The 19,592-nt window shown below is 26.9% G+C and overlaps 2 protein-coding genes across 4 annotated transcripts; both read left to right on the top strand.

Moving 5' to 3' along the window:
* Nucleotides 1-1,104: 1,104 nt before the first annotated feature.
* Nucleotides 1,105-12,602, top strand: LOC145194529 (protein HIRA-like). Of its 2 annotated transcripts, XM_090068270.1 has the most exons (30): nucleotides 1,105-1,187; nucleotides 1,384-1,446; nucleotides 1,944-2,054; nucleotides 2,221-2,311; nucleotides 2,591-2,685; nucleotides 2,795-2,973; nucleotides 3,132-3,377; nucleotides 4,142-4,180; nucleotides 4,277-4,327; nucleotides 4,445-4,515; nucleotides 4,867-4,972; nucleotides 5,062-5,254; nucleotides 5,364-5,422; nucleotides 5,710-5,798; nucleotides 6,009-6,099; nucleotides 6,238-6,260; nucleotides 6,620-6,836; nucleotides 6,987-7,082; nucleotides 7,176-7,260; nucleotides 8,066-8,153; nucleotides 8,568-8,630; nucleotides 8,894-8,992; nucleotides 9,409-9,467; nucleotides 10,000-10,105; nucleotides 10,372-10,488; nucleotides 10,572-10,647; nucleotides 10,747-10,834; nucleotides 10,913-11,001; nucleotides 11,139-11,184; nucleotides 12,399-12,602. In XM_090068270.1, exons 1-30 carry the CDS (start codon nucleotides 1,151-1,153, stop codon nucleotides 12,464-12,466), a joined length of 2,841 nt encoding a protein of 946 aa, XP_089924396.1. In that variant the 5' UTR covers nucleotides 1,105-1,150; the 3' UTR covers nucleotides 12,467-12,602. The 2 variants fall into 2 exon arrangements, 1 of the variants encoding a protein (XP_089924396.1); XR_016445455.1 differs by lacking the exons at nucleotides 8,568-8,630; nucleotides 8,894-8,992; nucleotides 9,409-9,467; ... (5 more) ...; nucleotides 11,139-11,184; nucleotides 12,399-12,602 and having other exon boundaries at nucleotides 7,176-7,368; nucleotides 8,066-8,136.
* LOC145193918 (cell cycle checkpoint protein RAD1-like) lies at nucleotides 12,446-19,541 on the top strand. Of its 2 annotated transcripts, XM_090068274.1 has the most exons (9): nucleotides 12,446-12,566; nucleotides 13,347-13,460; nucleotides 14,567-14,722; nucleotides 14,879-14,970; nucleotides 15,067-15,181; nucleotides 18,681-18,803; nucleotides 19,028-19,092; nucleotides 19,178-19,322; nucleotides 19,405-19,541. In XM_090068274.1, exons 2-9 carry the CDS (start codon nucleotides 13,359-13,361, stop codon nucleotides 19,450-19,452), a joined length of 846 nt encoding a protein of 281 aa, XP_089924400.1. In that variant the 5' UTR covers nucleotides 12,446-12,566; nucleotides 13,347-13,358; the 3' UTR covers nucleotides 19,453-19,541. The 2 variants fall into 2 exon arrangements, with proteins under 2 accessions (XP_089924400.1, XP_089924399.1); XM_090068273.1 differs by lacking the exon at nucleotides 12,446-12,566 and having other exon boundaries at nucleotides 13,241-13,460.
* The last annotated feature ends 51 nt before the right edge of the window (nucleotides 19,542-19,592 follow it).

Genomic DNA, 19,592 nt, shown 5'->3' with positions numbered 1-19,592 from the left:
ATATTTAAGAAAATTTTGTTTTCTTTAATATTAATTGTCTTCTTATAAGCTAATATTCATAATGTGTAGAAAAAAATGATAATCTTAAATGATCGCAAATAATGTTTTATAGAAGGAATATTCAATCATTAAAATTTAATTAAATGTTAAATGACAAATATTAAATTTTTGTTCAGAATGGTTTTATATATACATTTACACGTTTTGAGAGGTTTATCAGAACTTGTCAAGTGCTTTAAAGTTTTTTACCCTAGACTTTTCTTAAACAGATTTTTTTGTGATGGGTCCACGGGTTAATTTCCTGTAATGATGCTGTTATAGTAAGCCATCATCGAAAATATTTACGAACGGATTAGTAACCAACAATTTTATCCTTAAATGGTACTTAATTATCTAGCAGGTAGACCTAACCACATAGTGCTTTAAAATTCTGATTATTGTCCCAACATTTTGATAAAGAAGATGTCCTTTATTCCACGAAAGCCTTATAAAGTGAAAAAATTATATTACTACTTAACTAAATATATATTTGTTTATAAAAACTCTAAAATGCTTAGTAACTTGTGCTAAAATTCTAGACGATTATCTTAATGTCTTACAATTTGCCACCGTTTCAGCTTTTTGTTTGGAGGAAAAAAAGCCTTATATAAAACTATAATTCCCCTAAAAACATATTCATTATAATTGTATTAGGTTCTAGTGGATTTTTTATTCCAAGAGAAATCTCTTTGCAAAAACATACTTCTGGTAGCTAAAGGACGAAAAAAAATATACTTCTGGTAGCTAAAGGACGAAAAAAAACATACTTCTGGTAGCTAAAGGACGAAAAAAAACATACTTCTGGTAGCTAAAGGACGAAAAAAAACATACTTCTGGTAGCTAAAGGACGAAAAAAAACATACTTCTGGTAGCTAAAGGACAGGAAATGGTGAAGTCTGGTAGTGACTAGATTTAACCATTTTCTCTGTACAACCATTTACTTTTAATGAATTCAATAAGGTTTATTGCCTAATGCTTTAATGGTAATATCTATGGATAAAATTTAATGCTGATATTTATGCATAAAATAAACCCAACCACTTGTTTATGTTTATGTTAACTTCAAAGCTTCGTTTAGATTTAAAGATTACATAAAATAAAAAATTGTTCAATGAAGTTCTTAAAGCCTGATTGGGTGAACCATAATGGTGTGTTTAGATTGTTTATACTCTATTTGTTTTTCAATATTTTTTTAGATTGCATACTAATTTGTCCATTCCTTTTAAGTGGTAACTTAAAATTAAAAAGAGTATAATACAATTGAAGCTCTAGAAGTACTAATTTATTCAAGCAAATCAATTTTAAAACATTACTTGATTACATAATTGATTAATATTATTTCAGGCAAAGCTATTTTTTCCATCGATGTTCATCCTGATGGCTCAAGGTTTGCAACTGGTGGCCTAGGTGTGAATTATACTTTTTTTATTGTTTGTTACAAAGCTATCTTAAGAGAGAATATTAAATACTGAATATACTTTTTGGATTTTAAAGCTTTAGGATTTTTTATATTAAGAACTTAACATTTTTTTGACAGCACAGAAATCATCACTAGTATTTGTTGATGATAATTTTAGATTTAAAAATTTTAAAAAGACATAAGTAATTTTTAAAAGTATTTATAAATCACTTAGTAAAATAAATTCTCAGTTTGTAATTTAAAAATATTTTTTAAAATGACATAAATGTTTATCAGTTCCATGATACTAAGAGAAGGAATTGTCATTAAATCAGAAAAAAAAACAAAAAACATTAAAACATCATCAACACCAGCTCAGATATTCACATCATCATCATCATCATCTCTGGAAAGCATTTAATTACTTGTTGAAGGAACTTTTAAAGCTGAAAGTTTTTTTCCAAAATCTTGGCACAAATTATATAAATTAAGATGTTCTCTTTAGGCGAGGATTCTGGAATTATAATAATATGGAATGTTGCACCAGTTATTGATGAAAAGCAAGAGGCTGATCCAACTACTCCCAGAATGCTCTGTCAAATGGATGATCATACTGGTATAGAATTAGTTTTTTTAAAACCTAGGTTGAAAAATACTATACAAAACCATTTAAGAATTTTTAGATAATATTTTTTGAACATTTGTCCATAGTCTAGCTAAAAATTAAAAAGAAAAACCCTATATTATTGCTATTATCATTATTTTTTTGTTAAACAATTTAGGTTGTGTGAATTGCTTGCGTTGGTCAACTAGTGGAAAATATCTAGCTTCTGGGGGAGATGATAAACTGGTGATGATCTGGGAACTTTCCATGTCTGTTTTATCATAAGTACTTTTTTATTAGTTTGTATATCAATGATAAATTCCTTTAACTAGTTTGATTTACTTTTATATCTGCTACCTAATTTTAGTATTAGTTATTAGCCCCAGTCTCCCTCTGATGTTAACTTGTTAAATCATAAGCATAGTTTTACTTTTCAAACTCTTTTTTTTTTTTTCTTTTTTTTAAAAATAAATTTGACAAATATTGGATAGTAATTGTTGATAAATTTTAAAATAGATTTTGTTGTGTTACTTTTTTAAAAAAATTAGGAAGAAGGGTTCTTCAACATTATTTGGAACTGGTGGGACAGTTTTAATTGTAGAGAACTGGAACTGCATTCATGTGTTGCGAGGTCATCTTGGAGGTAATAAGTTAATGTGAACAATTTGGGCTTGTTTAAATTTTTTTTTTTCAGCATTTTTCAAAGATTTTAAGTGTTTCAAGATTGTATGAACTTATTAAATATATTGCAGACATTCTTGATCTGGCATGGTCCCCAGACGATAATTATATTGCAACAGGAAGTGTTGACAACACAATTAAAATCTGGAATGCACAATGTTTCCCACAGTTAGTTCATTCAATAAAAGGTCATAATGGATTGGTTAAAGGTGTAACATTTGATCCTGTTGGGAAGTATTTGGCCTCTCAAGTAAAAAAAAAACAATTTAATAGTTATTTATAGTATTATAATTGATTTACTCTACTCTATTTGATACATCTTTAATTTTCCACCTACTGTTAAACAATATCCTTTTAAAATGTTTGTAATGTTAATTTTTGCTTCAATATGTTAATTTTTTTACACAGGCAGATGATAAGACATTATGTATTTGGAATATCTCTGACTGGTCATTAGAAAAGAAATTTACAGAACCATTTGCTGAGTCAAGTGGTACAACTCATGTTCTACGATTGAACTGGTCTCCAGATGGCCAATATGTTGTTTCTGCGCATGCTATGAATAATGGTGGTCCAGTTGCAAAAATTATTCAACGGAGTGGTTGGAAATCCAAAATGGACTTTGTAGGCCACAGAAAGGCTGTCACTTGCGTGGTATATGTTGTTTTAAATTCTCCTATGGATAAATCATGACTATATTATTACTACTATAATCACTCATAGCAGCATATATATATATATATTAGAAATTTTTAAAATTTTCAAACCTCTTATTTTGTCCCCTAGATAAAACTTAAGTAGAAAAAAGTTTTGTACAATTAAAAAATAATTTCTGATAAATCAACTTTCTTTTAAAGTTTATTACAAATATGCAATTTGAAGCTTGAATTGCAAACTTTTGCACCTAAGATTTACATTACTCAATCCATTTACTGAAACCTTTTTTTGTTTTTTAAAGTTTTTATCTATTATTGGGATTTTTTTACTTATTTTTCTCATTTGCTGATTTTTAAGTGGTAAAAAAATCTTCGTGCCCACATTTGCAATTATTTGCAATTATTTTTATTTATATTTTCTTAAATTTAAAAATACTGCTTTAATGAAAAACAAAAGATCTAGTGACAATACAGTCCTTATAGAATTTCTAACTGTATAGATTAACTATAGAGTTAGAAATTCTATAAGGACTGTATTTTATGGCATTTTCTTTGTCAGACTTTTTACTATTTTATAGTTGTCTTTATAACACGTTTGTTACAACATCAAAAAGTTTTTATTTAAAGAATGGTTTTTGTTTTGAAAACAAAATTAACACTACACAAATTTATTGTTTTAAAGTTTCCATTAACCATATGTTTATATTTAAAAAACTTGTAAAAAGTGTTTTGAATATACAGTAACATTACTTTTACATTTAGAGGTTCAATGACCGGATTTTTTATGGAAGTGAATCAAAGGTTTTATTTTCTTTTTTTTTTTTTTTTTTTTTTTTTTTTTTTTGCTGAGTATTTAAGTACTCAACAATGAATATTTATTTTCTTCATCATTTGCAGCAATATGTGGCATGTGCTATTGGAAGCAGAGATAGAAGTATATCAATTTGGGTAAAGTATAGTAATGCTTTTTGCTAATAACTACATATTAATCAAGATTAGTATTAAACAACTGTAAACCAACAATATATCAACTTTTTTTTATACTATTTTCTATCAAAATTTTAGTTGACCTCACTAAAGCGCCCCTTGGTTGTGATGCGAGAATTATTTCAAAATTCTATCATGGATATATCATGGTATTTCTCTTATTTACTCTTATAACAAGTTTTGAAATTTTTTAGCTTTAGCATTTGTTGTGTTTGATTTGCTATCACAAGCAACTTGTTGTGTTTGATTTTCAGCAAAAATTAAACAAGTAAAGAATCCAAGATAAAGAGCATTGCGCATGTGTTAAAAGATTAATTTTAGTTTTTGAATAAGGGTTTCATTTGAAAATTCGTTAAAAAAAGTTCTCAGAATTTTTTGAATACTTTTTGAATTTTGTTTGAAAAGAGACATTAAGTATCTTCATATTTGTAAGTGCAGAGCAACTGGTCTTAACATTTTTACTTCCTTAACTATCTTTGAGATTTCTTTTTTAAATTAAGGAGTCGGTGTGGATATTTTGTATTTGTGTGTTCTCTGGATGGTACTGTTGCATTTTTCAACTTTTCCAAAGAAGAGCTCGGAAAAGTTATGTCATTAGAAGAAAAGGTAGGATTGCATGTTTACACATCTTGCCAACTAAAAAAAAAATTTAAAAACTTGTTTTAAATTACTCTTTTTATGGTTCACATTTTTAGTATATCTTTCATAAAAAAACTTATGGTACAAGCATCAAAGCATCAAAATCATTAATAATATCATCTGTGCTTGAGAATCCAGAGTTTCAGAAGTATCAGCAACAAAAACAAATAGAAAATGTTCAGCTTGTCAAAAATCATAGTTCAGAGCCCAATACACCACAGCTATTAAAAGGGATAAATCGTTCTCAAGGTGTGTTTGTGTTTTTTTAAAAATATATATATTTCTTTTATCAGATTGTGTTAATGCTTGTACACTTTTTGTTCTTTTTAATAAAAATAATTTATCTTGGTTTTTTAAGAAGTTAAGCTTTGTGCAGGATCTTTACGAAGTAGTTCTCTAGACAAGTCAGCTGCAGAGGTTTTTATCTCTATCTTTACTTTTATGATTCTAATTATTTTTTAAAATAGTATTGCTTTCAATGTTATTGTTATTATTGCTATTATTATTATTTATTACTATTGCTATTATTATCATTATCATTATTATTATTATTATTATTATTATTTTTTATTATTATTATTATTTTTATTATTATTATTATTATTATTATTGTTATTTTCATTATTATTATTATTATTATTATTGTTATTTTCATTATTACTATTATTGTTGTTGTTGTTTTTGCTGTTTATGCATTTGTGTAGGATGTATTGAAAAAACAGTGTGAGACAAAAACCAAAGATGGAAAAAGGCGCATTGTGCCTATGATGGTTGAACCTCATCAAGATTCAAAGTAAGTTTATCCATGGTTCTTTGAGCTTGTTAATTCTTATTTATATTTATTATATATTTATCTTTGAGCAAGTTTATCCATGCTTGGTTCTCTTGAAGTTCTAACTTTTCCAAAATAAAATAGTTGAATGCAATAAATAATTCTTTTGAAAATCATTGATACTTTATATTTTGCCAAAGAGTACTTTAAAGTGTTATTTATTCTCTATAGTCAAAGAGATGAGATTGTCCCTCTAGGAAACAGCTCTTTTAATTCAGACAAAGTTGCTGATAAAACATCACCAAATATGTTATCTTCTATGGTATTTAGATTTAGTTTTAAAAAACTTTGTTAAATTATTTTCTATTAAACTATTACTTTTGTTTAGAAAGTCATAGTTTTGATTTTGATTTTAGCTTCCATTTTTTGTTGATATTCTTTTTAAAATACTTACTTATAGGGTGTGTCTGAAAACTCAAACAAGTAGGTTTTTTTATTACTTTTTTTATAAACATTATTTTAAATTTTTTTTTAAAAAGTCTTTTTTTTTTGTCATTTTAAATCAGCATCATTGTTTAATTGCAGTTAAACTATTGGTAAAATTTATGGCATAAATCAACAAAAAAACTACTTAAACCTGCATAAATATTTTTTTTTTAGTTAAATGTATAATAAAAGTACTAAGCAAAAGCATAGTTAACATCACAAAAGTATAGTAAACATACCAAATTTTTACTATGCTTTACATGTTCTTCAATAGAACTTTGAGTAGAAGAAAAATGATTTTACATAAAAACAGTTAAGTTTTTCTTTAAGGTGAAAAAAACGTTTTACTTTTTTAGAATAAATCCATCTCCCCAAATGAGTAGTCCAAGTGTTTTATCAAGTACAAGTGTGGCTACAACTTCAATACCAACATCAGTAGTTACAGTTAACACTACAAAAAGTACACCCTCTTCTATAAGTAGTGTTGCTGTTAAAAGAAAAGCTGATGATACACAAAAGAAGATAAAAAAGAAAAAAAGAGAAAGAAATTCTGATGTTGTAGCAGTTTCACCAGTATGTAGTTTATGCATTAATCAGATTGTAGAATTAAAACCCTATTGAATGAAGAATTAGTGTGATAAATCTATCATGATCCAAAATTAGAAAGATTAAATGTGAATTAATGTACATCTTTGTTTAAACTATTCTACAATAATGTTCTAGGCTGGTAAGTCAAATGAATCAATGGAAAATATTCCTTCTCGTACGCCATCTTTTTCTATACCTGTTCCTGATCCAGAAAACCTTTTCTCAATACAGGTAAAAAAATCTGCAACTAAAGAGGTCTTTCATCACTACTTTAATTTTATCAAAATGGTTTTCATCAAAATTAATTTTGAACAAATGCTCTAGGTTAATCTAACCTCATTAAATCAGCAAAAGACCAGTGCTACAATTGAAGTAGAAAACAACCTAGGAAATTCAACAGATGGTGCAGGTCTGTATTTGCATTCATTTTGTCATATTTTAGCTGTGTAAATAGATTTATTGTATTTTAGCTAAATAGACTTTATACAGAAGAAAACAATGCAGGTAAAATTTACAGGTAAATTTGGTGAAATTTTTTTCTACTGTAATGGAAACAGTTTTTTGTCATAGGTTTTTTATAAGCTTATCTGCAGAATCCTTCCTGGTAGCCAATTCTCAAGTTGGTATCACTAGTGTAGATATCACAGTTTGTGTTGATAGAATTATGTGAAAAAATTCTTTTGCTTATCTATTTTGTTTTTATAAGCAATTTTTTTAAATGAATTTGACATTTATAAATCTATTCACAGATTCATGATTGCTTTAAAAACCAGGTTTTTAGATATACTCTTTGTGCAAGTACTTTTATGCATATGCTTTTTGTGCAAAACTACATTCCTAAAGATGATTTTAAAATGATTTTTACAGCAAGTTATTTAGTTTTGATAATAACATCAAAATATATACAAATTTTGTCTTTTAAAATAAACACTTAAAACAATGCGTAAATGTTTGCACAATGAAATAAAACTTTCATTCTAATTAATGACATAATCTTTAATTCATCATAATGACATAATCTTTAATTCATTCTAATTAATGACATAATCTTTAAGTCATCATAATGACATAATCTTTAATTCATCATAATGACATAATCTTTAATTCATTCTAATTAATGACATAATCTTTAAGTCATCATCATTTTAGTTTTTTTTTTTTTTTAATTAGCTTAATGTTTTCTTTTTACTTGCATGTTTTGTACACTTTTACAGGTCTGCATTTTGTAAGATGTTTTGTTGCAAAGACATTACAATGGGAGACATGTGTTGCTAGTCCAGTTAATGTACTTGTGGCTAATGAGTGAGTATTTTTACTATTTTGCTTAAAATTTTTAAAAAAAGTTTAGAAAAACACTTAAACTGGAAATTAAAGCTGGAGTTTAATTGTTTTAAAAAGTTTAAAAAAAATAATAATATTAAGAAATAAAATCACCAAAAAGAAAATACAAAAGTTAACTTTTATTTATTTACATTTTCATACTTAAAAAATATAATCATATTTATAAGTTTTGTCATGTAATGAAACTTACTTGTATGACACCCAACAAATGTAATAGTTCAAGCTAGCAAGCCAATTACAATTTTTATTATTGAATTAAAGTTAAAAATAAAATGAAGAATCTGCAGTTTTTTACTCTATGTCAAAATTGCTAAATACACAAAGACAAATTTAATTTTGTTGAATGAGGAGCTTTCAAGTGTTTGTTTTTTTAAGGAAATTTGTTGGTGCTGCATGTACAGATTGCACAATCCATATTTTTTCACAAAGGGGTAGAAGGTAAAGTTTTATGGCGCACTATTAATGTAAATGATTAGTTATATAATCAGGCCACAGTATGCTACTATCTTTATATTCTTTGCCTTGTTTGTTTTGTTTTTTTTTTTTGTTTTTTTTTTTTGTTTTTTTTTTAATTTCAAAAAGATTAAATCTTTAAGATTAAATTCAAAATTTTTTCTTGTTGAGATTTTTTTTAAGTTTATGTTAATAGAGACAATAATAGTTTTAACAGAGAATGTAATCCATTTTTGAATAAAATTTAGATTACTTCAACCATTAGTTATGGATTCAAAGATTGCTCAGTTACATTGCAATCAATCTTACCTTTTAGCTATTACAAAATGTGGAGTAGCAAGTGTTTGGTAAATCTTTCTTGCATATTACACAAAAATACTATCATATATACTAGTATGTAAGCCAAACCAGCCCAATTAACCATACACAGCATATTCTCTTTTAGCTTTGATTTAGAAAAAAATCTTGACATTGTATATAACTCAACTTAGTGCACAAGTCAAACTAGTGTACAAGTCAACTTAGTGTACAAGTTGAGGTCCATTTTTAATCCCTTCTAAAAAATTTAGTCTTAAAGGCACTAATTACATTGGTGTATTTATTTTTACTGTTTCAAAATAAAACATAACTTTTAAACTGCTTTGTTTGCATCTACACAATAAAGCAACCTTATCCTTTATCGAGAAATTCTCATTTCCAAATGTTGCATGTCAAAATTTTTTAAAGTTTTTCTCTTTTTACTTTTTCTTTTATGTTTATGTAGGAATACTAAAACAAAAAGCATTGTGGTCAATAAAGAAACTCTTCTACATCTTTTAAAAGGTATTTTGTTAATTCCCATGCATACAAAAAATTAATTATTTTTTTAAAGCAAATATTATTTTAGATAAATAAATATAACATACGTCATTTGTTAAATCAAACAATTTCATTTACATACATAAAAGTAAATTGAATATTTTGATTTGAGAGAAATTTTCTATAAAAAACTAAAAACTACAATATTTTGAAGCTTGTGTATTTTTTAAATTTGCAATCAATGCTCTTGCACTTTGCAGTTTTTTACAATTATTATTCAACATTATCGAAAAAATCTTTTACAAAAGTATGTGTGTACCATCAACAAAACCTGTAATTGATAATAATTTATATTAAGTAGTTGTCACTACTGCAATTCTACAGATCTGCAATTCTACAGATTTTGCAGATCTGCAAGTTATACCCTAACCCTAACCCTAACCCATACCTACTGGCTATCATTTTTTTTAAAAAAAACTTTGGTATTTAAAAAAAAACCTTTAAAAAGTTGTAAATTGTTGCATGATAAATGTAAATTATATGTTTTAACATTTAGATGGTACTTTGTCTGTATCAAGCTGCTTTATAAATAAAAATGGTTGTCCTGTAGTAACACTTTCAAATCATTCAGTATATAGTTTTGATGCACAGTTAGCATCATGGTTAGTTTTTTACATTACTATGGCTTCATTTTTTTTCCAGATCATATCTTTTTGAAAAGACATCTTGTTTTTTTCAGACTTATTATTGTAAACAAAAGATATTTTATCATTTGAAAAAATATTTTTGATAAGTTAAATATGATCCTGACAATTATTTAATGGTTGTAGCTTGAAGATTGCTTGATGCTAATTATGCTGTACTTGGCACATTTTTACTTATACTTTTGCTCAACTTATTTAGTTGATTATGTTTACATTTAATAAAGGACTGTTTTGTCAACTGCATGCAATTCTCTGCAACTGTCTGCTGACATAGGTTCATGTTTAGTGGAGAGCTTGCCTAACAAAGGTCCTCTACATGCTATACAAGTTCCACTTAATAGGTAGTTTGTATTTTATTTTCTTAAGATAAATTTCTTGCAATAAAATTTTACAAGTATATGAAAGATCTCAATGATGTATTTAGATTAACTAAACAAACAGTAGCAGGATTACGTATCAGCTCTGCCAAACAACAGACATGCACGCTTGCTTACTTAGAGGTTTGCATTTTTAATTGCTAAATATGAAGTTAAAACTTTATGCTAAACTTTTAAGTCAAAACGTTTGTACTGTTTGTTTTTCTAATGATTGTTCTCCAGAATCAAGTTTGTTCTGCTTTGGCATTGGAGTCAGCAGAAGAGTATAGATTTTGGTTAATGACTTATGCAAGACACTTGGTACAATCAGGTATTGTTGTTGATTTTTATTACTTAAAGTTTTAAAAAAGACCCCAGGTTCTTAATGACTTTTTTTTGACTTGTATAGAAGATGATGGCAGACTAAGGGATCTTTGTGAAGATTTGTCTGGCATTAATCAAGGAAGGAATGATTTTGAAGCAAAATCAAAGATACTGGTATTTGAAATATTCATATAAAATTTCCATTAAATAAAATTTGTTATAAAGTTTGCTGGCAAGCTAATTGTTTATAAACTTTTTTTTATGAAGTTTTTAAAAAGAAGCTTTATTTTTGCTATTTTTCGTTTTTGTAGTGTTTTGACAAAAGAGATTTATTGAAAGACATTCTTCCAATAATAGGTAATATAATAATAGGTAAAATGATAATAGATAAAAGAAGTTGCTTTTTGGTAATTCTATATGAAATAGAAAAATATATTCTCGTCCCTTACATCCCAGAATTGGTTCCTATGCATCCTCATGGACTAGCCAAAAAAATTGTTATGGCCAAAGAGAAAAGAGAAGAGTTAAATGTGTGTTCAATTCACAAATTATATGCTTAATTTCTAAACCCACAATAAAATCAGGTTGTATGTACAGCATGTCTAACTCAGATTTAAAGAAAATCTGCAGTTGGTAACACACAAAAAAAAAAAAAAAAATTTCACTTAAAAAAATTATTTTCATAACATTTATTTCATCTTTTTTTTTATTCAGCAGTTTTTCTTTTTTTTTTAAATCCAGAGGAGGGGAGTTGCCCAGCCCCTTGTCACTCCCCATGCCCATGACTAGAAGATCTAAACCAGTCACTAAATATTTCTATATTGACATTTTGTTTTTAAAAATGTTTTTAAAGATATTTCAATATTTTTTCTTTATAAAATTTGTTTTAAAAATGCTGAAAGCATGTTTTTTTTTGAGTGCATATATTCAAGTATTAAAAAGACAAAGTATGAATCTAGATTTTTTCAGTAAAACTAAAATAAAAGAATGAGATAAAATTAAACTTTTTCCAATTGATTTTGGTCTCCATTTTAGCTTCAAAAATCAATGGTTTACAAGTCAGTATTTTTTATTCAAATTGCATAAATGAGGGATTTCCTTAGACTATCAAGTCCTGAAAGTGCTATTTTTTAATTTTATTTAAATAAAAATTGAGTGATGTTCCAAAGTTTAAGAAAAATTTACAAACCATTATCAAAATGTTAAATGTCAAAGTTGCTTTGTTGGCTCTTCCCATTTTTACTAAAAAGCTGGATCAGCATAATTTCATCTTACAAAATCTCAAGAACCAATGTATATTTTTGGTTTTATTTTCACAATTATTGTTTATCTATTATACATTGCAAATGAAGTAAAAATGAACCAATTCTAAGACATAAGGGTGACAGTCAGGATGATTTGATGCTTGATGCTTTGATTTGATGCTATGAACAGTCTGGATAATTTCATATGAAATGATGCTTTTGTATTAGCATTCATCGATAATTTTTATTTGTGCTCTTCTGTAATTTTTATTGCTCATTTTAACATTAAATATAAAATATTTTCTTTTGTGTTTTTTTTTTTTTCAGCAACAAATTTGCGGTTTCAGCGTTTTTATTCTGAATTTCAGCAACAACTAGAACCAAAGAAAAGCTGATGTGGGTTAATTCAGATGCCACTGTTTATAAAGAGTTAAATTCCACGTCAAATAAAATTGTAGTAAATCTCATACAAATGTATATATATAAGATTTGAATGTATGTATAATATTTATTAAGATAAAAAATTTCTCATTTTGTTTCCATCTTTAATTCTGATTAACTGTTTTTTGTTACCAAAAATCATAAGCAGTTTAAAAAGAACCATTGTTACATAAAGCTATGATAAAAAGAAACTTTCTCTTGATCATTTTATGTCTTCTCTCTAAATATTTGCACATTACAAAATATTTTTTCTCTTCTTTGGTATTCTAAACAATGTTAATGTTAGCAGAAAAACTGAAATAAAAAATTAAGATTCGCTTATCAAAGTAAATAATACAGGGAACAAGTAATTATTGTTGCAGTTAAATGATTTGCACTCTATATCACTATAAGCGACCTCATAAATGTTCTTAAAACGCTTGCTGCTGTCAATTGTTAATGTTAAAAAGAATGCTTGACTGAAACTTGAGGTCTAATTTTTATCAACATATCTGGAGTTGGGTATTTTAACTGTTGAATTGCGGTTATTAATTTTTTTAAGTGCCTAGCTCTTTCTACTTTGAATATAGATGTCAATACTTTTACATCCATAAGTTTTAAGTCTGCTAAAGCATTAGGTTCTGCATACAAATTTTCTTCAAAAAAGCCTGTTATTAAAATAGTTCATATAAACCAACTAATGTTAAGACTTTTTTTGAGAAATCTTGATTGAAAATATTTTTGAGTAAGCTAACAAATTTTATGACATGCAAAAGTTATGTTTTGCTAGTCTCTATCATGATTGTTTGTTTATGATATACTTTTTAAGCTTTATATCGCATAATTTAACAAAAGGTATCAAGAATTATGTCCTTTGGAGAGGAAGATACCTCCGAGTACATTCTTGTTGCCAAGCTTGATAATGCAAAAAATTTATCCACTTTATTAAAAGCCATACATTTTAAGCAGGTAGTTTTTTTTTTAATCTTTTTTTTTTCTTTTGTTTTCACTTTTTACATTCTGATATAAATTTTATTTATATTTATATTCTGGTACAAATTGAGTTGAAAATTTTCAATAAGGTAAAATCTTAGTTTGAGCTAAAATATTTTGTATTTATCTATTGACTCATTCAAAAAAAATTATAAATGGGGGATTTTTATATTTATTGACTCATTAAAAAAAAAAAAAGGTGAAGGGGTTTTGTATCTATTGAATCGTTTAAAAAAAGGTGGAGAAGATTTTATATTTATTGCCTCATTCAAAAATAAAAAATGAGGGGATTTTATCTGAGTTTTACAGGACTGTTCTTGAGTTTTACAGGACTGTTCTTGAGTTTTACAGGACTTTTCTTTGAAAACTTGATTTTCAAGAAATAGTTAAAGTTGAGGGTAGATTCTATGTGAAATGTAGAATAAAAAAATAAATGTAGAATAAAAAACCTAAGAAAAGTAAAAGAAAAATTTTTTTTGTGGAAATTAAACTCTCTGCTTGCAAAATGCTCAACGAAAATTTGAATTACTAGTAACCTGCAATAACCTGCAGTAACTGCAAAAATTTTCATCAAAATGTCCTGTCCTTTTATCATATTGGGAATTTGATTTTGAATGGTTCTGCATACAAATTTTCTTCAAAAAAGCCTGCTATTAAAATAGCTCATATAAACCAACTAAAATGATAAGACTTTTTTTGAGGAATCTTTATTCTAATAATCTAATTCCATATTTGGAATGATTTTCTAAATAAAATTTGTCAATTCTCTTTTCTCCTCCCTCCTATTATAAGAATATTTTCAAATAAGTTTGTTATAAGTTTAAAAAAATTCGGCTTAAAAAATTAAGTGCAGTTAATTTCTCCATGTTTTTTTGTGCACACAGTAAAAAGATATTTTTAGTCATTCTATGTTTGTCTACATAAACCTTTGATTTTATCAAGAAGACTGTGTCTTGGGTTGGCCATACCAGCTGCATAAGTTTTAAACATATTTTCTTTTAATTTTTATTGTAATTTTTAACATTTTTGAGGTATTTTTTTATACAGATGTAGGTTTTTTTAGAAAGGTTTTTTTTTTTCAGACAGGTATTGTTTTTGTATCAGAAAATGGCTTAAAAGTAACGGTTGAGGAGAGCAAGTTTTTGCAAGCAAGCGCTTTTATTCAGTCTTCCATTTTTCAAGAATACACATTCATAGAGGAAAGTGCTACCTTTAAAATTAATCTTAATGTTTTGATTGTGAGTATCAATTTGAATTTAATTTTATTATATTTCAATATAAGGACTATTATTAATTTAACTATTACATTTTAATATAACTACATTTATTAATTTAACTATTTTTCACTTATTTGAACTATTTTTTTAAGATGAGCATTAATTTTTCAATTTAAGGAATGTCTTCACATATTTGGTGGCACAGAGAGTGGCTCACACACAGCCCTGAAAATGTGTTATGCTGGTCATGGCTTCCCTTTGAAGCTATTGTATGTCAATTAATTAACTTTTATTATCTGTTCATTTTACCTTTAGATTAAAGATTTCTTAATTTATGATAATGATAATGCAGTTTTAATTCATAGATTAGCTGAAGATGGTGGTGTTCTTACTGAATGCAGTATAAATACACATGATCCTGAGGAAATAGTAGATTTTAATTTTACTTCTGCTGAAGTTCGTAATAAGATTATAATGAAAGTAATTTATTAAATTTTTCACCTAAAGTTTGTTAAACTCTAGTTTTTTACTTTATATTTAACAGCTAGTAACTATTTTATTTTAAATTGCATTAATAATTAAAACTACAAATCTTTGGTCAAAAGATTGAAAGATAGAACAAGTATCATAATGTCTTGATTACTATAGATTGTAGCTAGGTATAAAATACAGCTTGACTAAATAAGGGTTTACTATGTAATAATTATATTAGTTTAAACTCAAAAATTTGTAATTTATTTTTTGCTACAAAAATTAAAATTTAAGCCTAATGCTATCATGTCCAATGTGGCCTCTACTCTTCATTCAATATTTTTTATTACAATAAATGTGGTCTCTACTTTTCATTCAATATTTTTTTATTACAACAAGTTTAACTGATAATCAAGTTGATTTGACACAGTTACTTCATGTTGCTAATTATTCTGTAAATTGCTAATTATCTAATGAATAATTTTTAATTGTAACTCAGAGAGAACCAGAGGAAGAAACAATCAAGTGGAATCAAGTCAATCACAAGTTCATTACTCGAAATAGAGATAAGGGGCTATTGGACTACATTTTTGAAATTTTTTGCTTTTTTCAAGTCTTTTCCAGCAGCTTTGAAGGCTTCAAAGCAATTTTGAAATGATCCAAGTATATGGAGATTCCCACAATGTTCGTAATTTCGCGAGTCAGTGTCACAGCATGTGCATGGTTTACTACTTACATGTGACTGCAAACAACAAAGAATGTTTGCCAATATTAACTCACATAACTCAACAAATTGAACATTTTCAAGACAGATCAGGGTCAAAATTTTCTTGACATTATCATAATTTTCTGGTACATCTTCAGTAACTGCAACAAGAAGTTGTCATTTCACACTGCTGTCTCCTTCAATTTGGCAAGCCAAAGTGTTTTTGCTGGCTGGACATGGAATGAGACTATTTGGATTGAGCTCTTGAATGCTCAGACTGATTTTGAAAAAGTCACCACTGTCCAACCCCAGATTGACAAGATGTTCTGAGTATATTTGCCTCTGTGACAAAATCTCATTTTGAATCTCTTTAAGATTCTTGTAGTATTCAACCAATTGTTGTCTTGTTTTTTTTGTTTTATCCAGGGAAATGTGAATAGTGATTTTGTAACTTGGTTCAGAGTGGCGGCAAGTTTTTTAATACCTGAATTAAATAACCTTGTGTTTGACTGAACTTGCACTAAATCCTTTGCTATCAACTTTGGCCTACTACCAAAAAGGTTTTTTGAGCAAGAAGGACCTAGAATTTTATTGAAGTATTTTTGTGATGAATAGTGGACATATTTAAAATAAAAGTTGTATTTTCTAAAACTAAGAGTTAAAATTGATAAAAGTTGCTGTTCAAAAACATTCACTTATATTTAACATAATTTAACATAATTTAACAAATTAAATTAAAACATATGAAATATGAAAACTTCAATGAACTATTGCTGATTTTTAAGTAATTCAGATAAATAAACATTTTTTAAAAGTTTCTTCAACTGATAAGGATTTGTCACACAAAGACCTAGTATTACTTCTTTCATTTCCAATCTTAAAACAAATAACTTGCATTGAAGTGAAAAATAAAATGTTTTCTATTTTTCTCAAAAATCCATCTCATAAAATATTGCAGAGCGATGTTAGATTAAAACTTTACCTTGTGTAAGAGGATGAGGTCTTCTGCCTTTTGCCTGTGTGACTCTGATAGTGCCATGTGGTGAAGCATCTTTAGAAGTGAAAACTGAAGATGCAATTTGTTCAGCTACTGTGAGTTCTGCTGAAGCAAGTTGGAGCATGTTTTCTCTGAATGTATAATAAGTGTAATTGTGTGTCAATCCTTTTCCAATATCAAGCAAAATGAGTGTTGTTTTTTAACTTTTGGAGGTTGAGCACAAATTTTTCAAGGGGTGTTTTTCATTCAGTTTTGTAGGGCCAATTTTGCAGATCAGGCAATCACAAATCTGACTCCTTGTAGTGGGGAAAATGACTACTGTGGAAAATTGAAAAAGAGTTGGAAGACTGATATTCTCTCCATTGTGATTTTCTTTGAAGACTAATTCTGCACCTGTCAAAATGCCTTCAGGCACTCTTGCATCATGAAAGTCAATTTGAAACAAGTACCTGCAGTCTTCATATGATTTTATTGCATTTGATATTTTCAAACTGATGAGCTTTGTTGTCACTTGATGCGAAAGCTAAATGAGCAACAGCAGTTTCCCAGAAATTCAATCAAAACACAATTTTGAAAATTGTACTAACCATCACCATAACAAAAATATTTATGGTTGATATAAATTAAAGTTAAATTTGAAAGATTTGATGGAAGTTACTTACACCATAAAAATGCAAAAGTAAGAAGTTGTAATTTATTCAATATGTGTAATTAAATGAGAATTTAAAAAGATAAAAAAGTTTTTGCAGACAAAAAACTTCATTACCATATTTCCATTATCAAATCAAAGGTAAAATTTCATAATTCAACAGAAAGAATTACTTATACTCTTAAAAAATGTAAAATATATGAAGCTATCATTAATACAATTTGTTATAAAAAGAGATTTTTAAAAGTGATTTTTTTTTTCAATGAACTTGATTAAGAAATTACATCTCAGATTCTTCAACTTCTTTAGTTATAAGTTATAAGTGAATGATGGACTTAAAAATAGCAAAGGTTTATTGCTTTGGTTGAAATTTTGAGTCAGAGTAGTTAAAGCCATTGCAAGTAAAAAAATTCTTATCTACCTAAGACCTTGGACAGGTTCTAGGAATAAACTTTTGATTTTAATGGAAGAAGTGTTTGATTTAGTTACACATAATGAATATATGCAAATACTTAAAAAGTGTTTCTGCAAACCTTAGAATGCAAATCAGATTTTATAAAATATTTTTTATAAAATCTGATTTGTATTCTAAATTTTAAAATTTGTAAATATTTTTTATGGAATATATATATATATATATATATATATATATATATATATATATATATATATCACAATCAAAACTTTATTATTAGTTTATATATGTATGTATATAAAATAATGATAAAGATTTTGATTGTGTAACACAAACAAACCTAATGGTCGCTCTTTTTCATTGTGAAATGAAAGACTAATTTTCAGAATTAATAGAACTTGTAACAAATAATTTAACATTTTACAAATAATTTCCTTATTAAATTCCTTACTCCATTATTATATCCTAATTAATTTAAAGTGTAAAGTGTATTAGAATATTAGAATATTAAGAAAGTAATTCAGATTGTTAAGTATATTAAAATGACATAGTTCGTGTAAAAAATTACTTCATAGAAACTTTCACGAGCCATTTCTCATTTCAACAAATTCTGTTTTTTTCCTATTTTACACAGGATCTAAGTATGCAATTACCTTGAATTTTCACAGTTTTATATATTCCATTTTGTTAGTTTGCAACTAGTAAAACATTTTTAATTAAACTAAAGCTTTTGACTTTCAGAGTGTAGCATTAAAAGATGTTTTTCAAGAAATTGACATGACTTCAGAAGTAATTCAGTTATTGCTTTCTCCAGAGGCTCCATATTTTCGTATCTCAACATTTGGAAACTCTGGGAGTATTCATGTGATTGTTTCATGTTGTTTTTTTCTCAAATTTTATTTAACTTTTAGTCATCTGAATTTTTAAATATTCATAGTTAATTTAATTTTGCACATTAAAAAATGTGGATGATGCAAGTGTGAAGTTGCAATAACCTTTTTTCATTTCATTTTTTAATAACTTGAATTATTTGGTTTCAAGAAAACTTTTAATAAAATCAGTAGGTGACTCTATATTAGTTGTCTTAGGTTGATTATCCTCGAGACTCTGAAATGATTGAAACATTTGAATGTCAACAGACTCAAAGTAGCAGGCATGTTAAAATTTTTGTAATGCTTTGGTGATATTCAGATTATTTTGATGTGTTGTTGTTAAATTTATTTTTTAACATAATTAAGGTACAAAACATCATTATTGAAGCCTTCTACAAAAGCTTTGTCTGCATCAAGTAAACTATCAATTCGTGTTGACTCTCGTGGTTTTTTGTCTTTGCAGTACATGATCTTAAGCGAAGTTGGTCAAATCTGTTTTGTGGAGTATCTTGTATGATTTGTTGATTTGTAATTTTTCTTAAAATTGAGCAAAATAATTTTATCCTATATGTTTTTTGATATTTATTGTTTAGTGTGCTCCCAATGAAGATGCAAATGAAGAAGAAGAACAGTTTTTTTAAATAAAAAGTTTATTTATTGTAAAATTTTCAAGTCAGCTTTGTATATTTGATATTTATATTTTTAGAAATATTTATAGTAGCTATGCTTACTAGGCTGTTATAACTGTTATACTATTTGTGTGTGTGTCTGACTGAGTGTG

Source organism: Hydra viridissima, unplaced genomic scaffold (assembly GCF_058129835.1).
Source record: "Hydra viridissima isolate aposymbiotic clone 2 unplaced genomic scaffold, HvirCarnegie_v1 scaffold_12, whole genome shotgun sequence".
NCBI classification, from domain to species: Eukaryota; Metazoa; Cnidaria; class Hydrozoa; order Anthoathecata; family Hydridae; genus Hydra; species Hydra viridissima.
The sequence above is the reverse complement of the archived record's forward strand: the minus strand, read 5'-3'. Positions and strand labels throughout refer to the sequence as shown.